This window comes from Tinamus guttatus, unplaced genomic scaffold (genome assembly GCF_059628265.1).
Source record: "Tinamus guttatus ecotype Peru unplaced genomic scaffold, ASM5962826v1 Tinamus_guttatus_pri_ptg000188l, whole genome shotgun sequence".
Lineage (NCBI taxonomy): Eukaryota > Metazoa > Chordata > Aves > Tinamiformes > Tinamidae > Tinamus > Tinamus guttatus.
The window spans coordinates 2,917,026-2,927,170 of NW_028288722.1; the positions used below are offsets into that span (position 1 = coordinate 2,917,026).

The 10,145-nt window shown below is 46.8% G+C and overlaps 1 protein-coding gene across 1 annotated transcript; it reads right to left on the minus strand.

Moving 5' to 3' along the window:
- Positions 1–233: 233 nt before the first annotated feature.
- TEKT3 (tektin 3) lies at positions 234–9,239 on the minus strand. The gene is made up of 7 exons (XM_010220029.2): positions 8,651–9,239; positions 7,672–7,755; positions 5,205–5,275; positions 4,755–4,898; positions 3,243–3,465; positions 1,879–2,033; positions 234–581 (listed from the first exon to the last, which is right to left on the minus strand). Exons 1-7 carry the CDS (start codon positions 9,227–9,229, stop codon positions 365–367), a joined length of 1,473 nt encoding a protein of 490 aa, XP_010218331.2. The 5' UTR covers positions 9,230–9,239; the 3' UTR covers positions 234–364.
- Between the last annotated feature and the right edge of the window lie 906 nt (positions 9,240–10,145).

Here is a 10,145-nt window from a genome sequence, read left to right on the forward strand (position 1 = left end):
GTTTTAGTTCCCCTTGTGCTTTTTCCACATCAGACAGACTGGAAAGGAGGAAGACCCAACACTTTGCTCCTTCTAAAATCACAGACTGAAATGGCAGAAATGAATCCTCAAGGGTGAATTTGCTGTCAGTGTCATACAGGATATTTTCAGCTACTCTCTGACACTATGAGAGCGCAATAAAGAAAAGGGAAAAAACAATGGAAAAAATGAATCCCAGGAGGCCATATAACAGACCATGTGGTCATTTAATTTCTACTCTGGGCTTTCATTAGTAAGTGAAAGTATGATTGCCTATTTGCAAAGCATCTTAGCACAACTGAGAATACATCCCCCAAAAGATACCATGAGTTAGGCTAAGGGGAGGCTAAACATAACCCACCAGGCGGAGAGCATTGGGGAAGGTCTTGCGCATCCCCATGCACTTCTCCTGGTCGATGAAGAGGGAATTTGCCTTGACAGCCAGGTCATGCTCCAAGGTCGACTTGGCGTGAACCAACATTTGCAGCGTGTCCTCGGCGTCCCTCAACCTCTGCTGAAGGCTCTGGATTGTGTCATCGATTTCATACACCTCGTTGACAAGGCTAGAAAAGACCAAGATCCCCCCAGCGTTAATGGGTGATGGGATGGAGGTCGCCCTTCACGGGCATGTTTCTAGCACAATGTTGCTGATAGGCCCCTTGGCACATAACTTCCCTCTTCAGCTGCCTAGAATATAACAAAAAGGAAATGTTTCTGGCAGACGGGTGCAAAAATGGACAGCAGGGCTCCTCCTGGCTTCAGCTGGGCAGCACGATTAAGCCTGCAGCCAGGAAGCTGCATCTATGGCGAAGTGCAGGAACATCCCCCCGGCCAGCGCGTGCTCATGAGAAGAGGGACGGGCAGCTGTGGTTTCTGGTTCCCGTTTTAGCTTTTCTGCTTTTCTGCCTTGCCCTTGGGGATTTCCTCACACAGGGGCCTCCCCCTGCCTGCAGACCTGCTGCACAGCGTGGGGAACAGGGTGAGGTTCGAAGGGAATTCGGGAATAAAAGGGCCTTGGAAAAACAAAAGCAGGTGAGATGTTGTGAGAAGAGACTCAGGAGAAACAATCCTACTTTCAACTCAGGAGCAGAGCTCCAAAATTGCTTTTAAAAGGTGGGAGGTCGAATCATGCCCTGAAGGCTTCCAGGAGGATGCCCTGCACCAGGGAAGGGAGGAAAAGAGGAGAAAGCAAGTGAGCTTTCCTCATTTTTTTTCTTCATTTTGTTTATATATAAAAAAGGCAAAATTAAACTGTTGCAAACTTCAGAGCTCCCAGTTTCCCCACCCCATGGCATTGGCCAACTCAGATTTGTATTTCCTCTTGTGCCCAGGCAAGGAGTAGCTGCAAGGTCATCTCTTAAGGACCACAGAGACAGCTCCTCTATTTGTGAAAAATTGTCACATCCTCCTTTTTGGAGGAGACATTTCCTTTGGTCTGCCTTCCTTTCAAAGGACAGCCTGCTTCTCCCATGCCTTGCACCTTCCCTTGTAGCTACCCAAAGGAGACAGCTAAGCCCTCCCAAGGTGAGGTTGTAGAGCAAAGGCTCTGTCCTTCAAGATAGGGCACGTCCAGCCCCCAGAGAGCAGGCAGGAGGGAAGATGTTCACCCAAGCAGGAGAAGTTCAGCCCTTGTGGGGTAGCATCAGCCTGCACCTGCCTGTGGGGTGACCATAAGGACGCAGCAGCCTCCTTTGTGGACACAGAGCTGCGGTCACTCCTTGCTTTTGATTGTATTAGTGCATTTAAGGAAGGACTGTTTAGAAAAAGGCCTATTATTAACTTTGTCATGCAGTGATGCTCCTGTGTGCTACAAGTTGGTAGTTCCTGGAGAATAAGTGCAACCCTGTACTCCATCCTTACCGGATTTGGGCACTATCCCGGCACAACTCCACATTTGGTCTCCGTGTGCGCTCATCCAGCCGGGTGTGGGCTACTTTTAATGGTGGTCCTTTATCCCGAATGGCTTTTCGAATGGTTTCAAGGCTCATCTCAGTCTGGAAGATCTCCTGCAGGGTCTGGCATTTAAGAAAGAACAAATGCATGAATTGCACAATATATTCTCAATACATTATTAGTATTCAATATATTCATGATAGGCTTTCAAATGTCAACATCATCTTCCCTTTTATTCTGTCCATCTGTAGAAAAACTCAAGTTCATTCAGTAGACCCTACTGCCTCTCCTAGTGCGTTTGCACTACTGCAGCTGAGTGCTGGGTTGCTTTTGGATCTGCAGGGCGCAGATCTTTGTCTTGCCTCCTCCTACATTTGCTACCTGCTGTCAGAGCCTCTCCAGCTCCAGGGGAAGGCGGTGGATGCAGTGCTCCCATCTGGTGTGGGTACCAAGCTGGGCTCGAACCACTGCCACTCCACCACTTACAGATGCACAGATCCAGCAGAGATTTCTCCTGAGGGCAAAAGTCTCTCAATGCTGTAGCTGTCACGTCAGGGGTTTTGGAACAGAGTGACTGATCAGCCCAATTACTGCTTCCCAAAATTACTTTTCAGGAGTTATTCATCCACCGGTAGCTACTAATGGAGAGCAGGCTTTTAAGGGGGCTCTTTTTAAAGTCATGGCATCAACCTGCATTGCTGAAAACCCAGCCCAGCCTCTGCTCCGTCATCTGACGGCGAACTGAGCTCCGAGCACTTTTTAGGAAACTTTCCGCAAGATCCATGTGTCTTGAGCCACATGCCCATTGCTCTGATTTCAATTTATCCTGCTCAGCAGAGCAATGTGCAAAACACACAGATATCTGTGCAGCCACCACAAAGCGCCAAGATTCAAAGTGAATTTTTTGAACAGAAGTGATGCTATGAAACCCAGACAGGCGTCCTGGCAGAGGGTCAGCAAACACTTGATACACAGTGATAGTTTCTGAAGTGGCAACTAGGAGCATTTTCATTTGCTGCTAAAAATCCTCCTTGTGTTGCTAGGTTGTCAGCTAGGCCATACGGCAAAATCATTTGGCAAACAGAATAGGGTATTGTTTGACCTGAAACAGCAGTGCACAGTCATTCTACTGGAAAAAGATACCCTCAATGCTTTGAGTTTCAAACAGAAGTCATACTATAATACAGATTTCTGTGACACCATTCCTCTGCTTGGGCCAGATCCTCCTGGAGGTTCAAGCTTCTGCTTTGGAGCTGTCATTCATAAGGGACAGTTTTGCACCAAGAGCAAGGGTTCAGTTGCAAGGGTGCAAAGTGAAGGATCTGGGTTACCTTAGCCAGGTGGGTCTGAATCTTGTTTTTGGCATCTGCTGTCTCCGCAATGCGATTGGTAAAGGCCACGTTCACTCTGTTGAACTGGTTCCACATCTCATTGGCGGTCACCACCAGCAGGTTCTCGATGTCTCCTCGCAGCTTGGAGGAGGCAGCCCGTTCACTCTGGGAGCGCAGAATATTATCATCTGTAAACTTGGCCCAGGAGTCTGGCACAGAGATCCTAGGGAAAGGAAGGGAGAAGCCACTGAGGATGACTATGGGCAGTCATGGATCATGTCAGGAGGAGCTTGGATTAAACAGAGCTTTAAGAGTCTTAGTTTGACTGCACGTTGGTTAAACTTCTGGATATGATTTGGTCAATAATGTTTATCAAATGATGAAGCATTCATGAAAACAACTCTGATTTTTTATGAAAGCTCCAATAAAAACTCAAAAATGCCTAGATGATAAAGATCAAATCTTATATCTACAAACATATTAATAGCATTTAAGTGCCAAATGGTTTACCACTTCACGACAATACATGCATTGCAATTGATTGCTTTTGTTGCTAACTTATGAACACTAGATAATATTTGGTTCCCTTTCTGTGCATTCAGAATGAAGTTCACGCCTGTGCAGTAGTCCAGAACAAGATCAACAAAAGACTTAAATACCACATAAGCTCCCTTTAAAACATGCTGATTATCTTCACATTTTACCCCCTCTAAATTTTAGCTGCAATCCTTTGCAATTCATTTGCCTGTCTAAATATGTCTGAGCTCCACTGTGAATAATTATTCAAACATTAGAAAAATTGAATCAACGTATGCCACCCCATAAACTGCATGTGTCTGTGTGAGCAACAGATTGATTTCTTTAGCCCTTTGCCAGTTGCAGCATATTTATGTGAGGGCTGGTTTAGGTCACCATTCATTTATTGCAGAGTCAAAGCTGAATTCCTGGCACCCAAAAGCTGAACTGTATCCCAGCACTGCTCCTCTTTTTTTTCCTGAACTCCATCATCACTTAGGCTCCCAGCCAGGGCTTCTCCACAGTGGTGAAACCCCTGGACTTTATGTCAATGAGGAGCACTCAAGCAAGCATTGACACATCTTTAAAAATACACATAAACTTAATGAGCTGTGTAAAGGTGCTAAATTGAATTCCCACAATTTTAGGCTGATCCCCCAGCGCTGATAATGTTTAATTAGGTAGGATTCATTTTGTCTCACTTTTGCCCCCTAAATGTCAGGTGTCCAACTGAAGGCAGAGGGACTGGCTCCCTTCAGTGGAACAGCTCCTCTGACGTAGTCCAGCCCCTGCATGGGTGGTGTGGGAGGTGCAATGGTTTTGCCAGATAGAGCTGCATGTCTTTACAGAGAAGCTTGGACAACCAGCTCCCCACTAGCAGAGACAGCATGTTTCGGTGTTCAAGCTCTCCTGGCCACAGGGCACCAGGTAGCATCTCCTAAGGATGCCCTTGTCTCCAGGCCTGGCCAGCACGCCCCATGCTCAGCATACACTCACGTAGCATCGACCCGCTCCACCCCTCGGTAGTAACTGATGCCCTCGGAAGTGTTCCTCAGGTGGTGACACTTGTCATCAATGCGGTGGGCAGTCTGTTTGTCAGCCAGATCCTTCTCCAACTCATGCTGGGCTGCCCTGTTTGACCTTCAGCATAAGAACCACCAGTCAGTGAGGACATATGAGTGCAACATGTCACAGCACCCTTCCACCTCATTCCCAGCAGATCCCACCCCGGTGGCTCCTTGCTCTGTGAGAGCATTGCTGCATTTCCCATAAAGCCTGCTCTGGTTTTGCACCTTCAAGATGAAGGTAAGGAGTGATGTCTGTCAGAGGTAAAAGCAGGGGTATGTTGGAGTGAAGGTAGCAGCGTGCTAGGGAAAAGGCAGAGTTCTATTGGGGGGCTCATCTGACAACCCAGGCCAGATATGGGGTTATGGAGTTCCTCCTCACGCGAGTTGAGCGATCGACTTATCCAGGTACTGCTGCATCCTCTCCTGACAAGACCCGATGACGTCGACCTCCTGGGCAATGACAAACCAAGCTGGTGTCAGTGTCCACGCGCTTTCATCCTGCTGACGCTCATCCCTTGAGGCCTCCCCCAGCCTTGCACAGCAAGAACTTGCCTATTCATCCTGCTCAAAGCCAACAGGCCAGAAGTAGAAAGCATTATCCTTCCCAACACCATTTATTCTGCAGAGCCAATGCACGGTGACCATGAGGGAGGACAGGAGGGTGTCTTCTCTCGCTGGATCAAAAAAGCTGAGTGGTCATCAACCTGCCACTGCCTCACTGGCAAGTCATGGGTAGTGACTAGTGTGGAGTTCCTACCCACAGTGAGCAAACTAGGAGCCTGGGGAACATCTCATCCCTGGTTTGCCGGGAGCTTGCTCAGTTATCATGGAAGTGTCCAAAGGGTCCTGTCACCTCGTGGTGCCCCTCAGCAGGAGGCAGTTTAGCAAGCATCCCAAGAAGGCCCCTCTATGCCTTGAATTAACCCTGGGAAGGCCCAGCCTCAATATCCCCTCAGAGCATGCTTGCTTTGACTCAGCTCCCCCATTACCTTCACCCATCATAGCTTAAAATTTTGGAGTAGCCTAGTGGAGAACAGTGTGTTTCCAGCTGCCCATCTCCTTGCAGCTGCTCCTGCTTCCCCACATTTGGGATGTAGAGCCATGGCCATATGCCACTCGTGCAATGGTGAGAGCCAACACTGCTGTGACTGGCGACACTCTCTCCCTGCTTCCAGCTGCCAGGGCCACAATGCCACGGATTTATTCATGGACTGGGATCAGTCACACGGCAGCTACTCTGGCCACAGCGATGGCCTTTGCATTAGCTTTCAGGGCCCGAGGGTGGGTTGCCAAACATTTTTTCATCTTGACATCAATGCCAAGTCCCAATTAGTTCCAGCGCATGTGGGCAGGGACTGATCCCAACCTGGGATAAACTGGCAGAGCAGTTATCTGGCTCTGCAGTGCTTCAGCACACCCACCCCAAAACAGAATCTGCCCTTTTTGCCCTCAAAATGTTTGCTTCTCACCTGTGTTTTCTGCTGGAGACAGCAGATAGATTTTGCTTTAAGTTTAGTCATTTCTTATAAATGCCCTGTTCTAGCAGAGAGAGGGGAAAAAAACAAGCTAACAAACAAAAAAGAGCTGCACTCTCATCTCTCTCTTGACTTTAGGACAAGCCTATTGCATTTCTGAGTTCCCAGACACTGAAGGTCAGTGATTAGCACTTCAAAGAGGAGTTTAAGTCCTCTTGTCTACAGAAACAAGCTGAAAAGCATAGACTAAATGTGTCCTAGATGCTTAAAATCCAGAATGCCATTAAGGACATACCAACTCTGATAACTTTATAAAAATCTCTTGACCTTTAAGTTAATCTATTTTTTTAGGGCTTGACTCATAAAAAATCCTCACTGAGCAGTGGCTTCAGAGTCCCAAGGGCTGTGATTTCCTCCTCGGTTTCATGAGGCCCTTGCAGTGATTATATTTCCCTCTACCCTGCATTCAAATCCCATCTTTGGTGCCAACTCTTGTCTTGCTTTTTGCTGGTAATTCAAAGCAGACTACATAAAGGCAGGCAGGAAGCACATGTTTTCTATAATTTCTACAAAATACATGGCCTAACTGCACGTAGTGGTTGTTCTGTCACAGCCACGCTGTGCTGAGCGCAGAAGCAAAGCAAAGCTGGGAGTAGATGTAATATCTTTTATTAGACCTACTAATACAGTTGGGAAAACTAGACAAGCTGTCAGGCACATGCAGCTTCATAGCTATGTGTGTATGCGTGCACGTGCTCAGATTGGTATAGATCTGGTGCTGGCAAGGGCCTCTGAATACAAGGACCTTGTGTCAGAAGAGAATTTCACAAGCTGCTTGAGGGAAGACTAACTCCTATCTGCTACAAAGGGACCCAGCTGTTTTTCAGTGGGAACTTCACCTGGTAGGAATGCTTCATTTCCTTCCTTTCCAAGGGAAGGTTTTATCCAGGAGATGGGGGCATGTGGCTCTACAGAGAGACACCATCCTCAAGGCTCAGCAGGTTTTGGGGATTAAACCAGTTTGCCTTGTCAAACATTTCTGCTTCATGGTCACTATTTGCCTGAGCATGCAAGGTAGCATAGATCAGCCTTTAGTGTCTGCACTTTTATTAAGCAATAGCTCTTTGGAAATGAATGCTCATTAGTAACCCAGCATGGTGCAGACCCCTGGAAATCCCTGCACCAAGCAGCCAACCTTCCCCATTTCTCCTTCCACCACCCAGCCAACAGCTCCTGGAGACACTGCCAGTCCCTTCCCCATCTGAGACATTGATGATGGCAAAACAGGCCACGGATTAGAGCTACTTTCACCCAACCTGCCCTGAGCAGGCTTTGCAGCCATTTCCTAGCTGGTCTGGTAGCAAAGCTTACCGTCAAGAGTTGTTTCTCCACATCATCATGGACTAGATCAATGCCCATCCTCTTCTCCCGGTGAAGCAAGCACTCTTGGGCTACCTGTTGGGTAAATATCATCATTGCTGGCTGTAGGAACAGGATGCTGCATAGGGACAGTCCCTATCTCAATTAGCATATGGCAAAAGAAGTAATAGGTGAGCAGAGGAAAAGAAGGACAGAGCTGGTCACAACAGGGATTGGTCCTCAGGCTCCAGTGAGGACTTTGACTAGGGTGAGGAGTGAGGCTGTGTGTATCCAGGGAGTTTCTCGGTCTTTGGGAATGGTACAGAAGGCAAAGATTTTTTATTCCAGAATGTAGCAGCAAGGAGAAGGACACAGACTGGCTGGAGGCTGCAGGACCTCCCTGGGGTAAGGTCTACAGCCAGGTTTTGCAAAGCATGCCATGTCTCAGGGTTTTCTTTCGAGGGGGGAAAGAAAAAAAAAAAAAAAAAAAAAAAAAAAGCACCTCCCATCTTGTGCTACTTGTGCTAGGGAGAGTGTCTTGCATAGAGCAGGGGCTAGAGCAAAATGGCCAGGGCAGGGTTTAGCTGACACTGAGCAGCCAAGCTGCAACATCAGCACTAAATAAGCATGAAGAAGCACATGTGTCCATGGTGTAATAGCAGCTGTATTCAGGGATCTGCTCCAGGCTTGAATCCAACTTGATTGGAGCTTCATAGTGAGGCTTTTGTATCTCAAAACAGGATTGTGAATATATCACTTAAAGAAATATTTGGTTAAGCAAATACCCTTCTGATGTGCTCAGCATGTGCTGATAGGGAATGTAGCAGATGCCGAGGGCTTTGTTTATTACTATCTTAACTAATGGTCTCTTAATAAAAAACTTTGTAGATGTTACAGAGCTCCAGGGAAATTCAATTAGAAGTCTGAACGGCTGCAGATGTTAAAGTGATTGGCTACAGCTTGTAGAAGCCTCGCTAGAAACAGTGTTTACCTGAAGGGGACCCTCAGTCTCAGCCAAGGCTCTTTCCAGTCGCTTCTTCATGTCTGTAAGTGCATTGGTCTCTCCTATCATCTCATCCAGCTCATGGCGGATCTCTGATTTCCAAAATTCAATATCATTGACACGTTCACCCAAATTTTTGGTGCTTTCTGCTTGAGTTTTCTTTGTCTGTTGATCTTTATCATGAATCATCCAGGAGGTATCAACTCTCAGTCTCTCTGCACTGTGCCGGGAAGTCTCCGACTCTTTGTAGTTGTTCAGGTTGGACCTGTACCAGTCATCAGGGGTGTAGCGAGTAAAGAGCGTTGTTCGGTTGGAAACAAAAGGAAGCATCTTGCTGGGGGTTAACCCCTGGGAGCTTCTGGAATAAGGAGCCAACGTTGGAATGATGCTGGCTGTTTTGTAATAGGCATCAGGTCTCCAGGGAAGGCCCAGACATGGAGGCAAGGCATAGTGAGGAAACCGGTTCTTATAGCTTGAAGTCATGGCACTGATGGCAGGTAGTAAGTTGGCAGATGTTGATCTTGGATGGGCACAAGTTGATGCTAAGGTAGAGCCAACAAGCTCCATTCTTGAAAACTGCTATGTCCTTTTTGATGCAGGACGTACAACTGCATAGAAGACAACAATCACATTTAATTGACTCCTGTACTCGCATTACTTCCTATACAAAAACATGCAACTTTTAACACAAATGGTGGTACACACAACACCCACACAACCCTCATAAAGGCTTAAAACTCTGAAGAACAAATCCCTTCTGACAGTGTTCCAAGAATTTGTATATTTAAGAATTCAACTTTGTTATTAGTACCTTGTATTAGGTCTTGAAACGCAGAGGGAAACAAATCATAGATACTATTGAGAATGACAGATATTGTGCTGTGCTCATCCTCAGATCTGTCATTCCAGTGACATTTTCCTTGGTGATTCAAGGCTGTTTTTTTCATCTTTTGACTAGAGTTTGTGCCACTCTTGTTGTATTTGAGATGTGACACTGTATTTAAATGCCACATTACCAGCTCTGAGAGTTGTCCTCCTTTGGATATACAGCTGCTAGCAGCCCAGCTCAATCTGTGGACAAGGACTCCATCCTCATCATCTGTATCTTCACTTGTGTTTCACCCTTAGAGAAGGGCCACTTCCCTTGACTTGGGTGAGAAGCAGGCTCACCTAAGATACACATTTGGGAAGGAGATATCCCACAAAGCCTTTCCAGAATGGCTTATAATCACCAGTCCAGCAGCTAGTGGACTGGTGACCACTCAGGGGGACCAGCCCTAGAGCCCACAACAGCAAGGGGAGAAGCTTGTGGTCAGTTCCTGCTGTAGAAAGACACCCAATCTCCAAGTCTCCTGTGTTAAATGAATTATCAGTTCCTTTATCAGGATATTTTCCAAAAATCACCAATTTTAGCTAAGAGAAATGGTCCTGTATTTAATTATATTAATTTACCATGCCACGGAGCCCAGCTTCCCACGCCTAC

What these genes read in the sequence shown, in the direction of transcription:
- TEKT3 (XM_010220029.2), bottom strand. Translation starts at nt 9,229, where the DNA reads ATGGAGCTTGTTGGCTCTACCTTAGCATCAACTTGTGCCCATCCAAGA. An exon ending in GTGGAGCGGGTCGATGCTAC is followed by an intron (nt 3,466 to 4,754) that starts GTGAGTGTATGC and finishes TCCTTTCCCTAG; the next exon opens with GATCTCTGTGCCAGACTCCT. An exon ending in TTCAGACCCACCTGGCTAAG is followed by an intron (nt 2,034 to 3,242) that starts GTAACCCAGATC and finishes CTTAAATGCCAG; the next exon opens with ACCCTGCAGGAGATCTTCCA.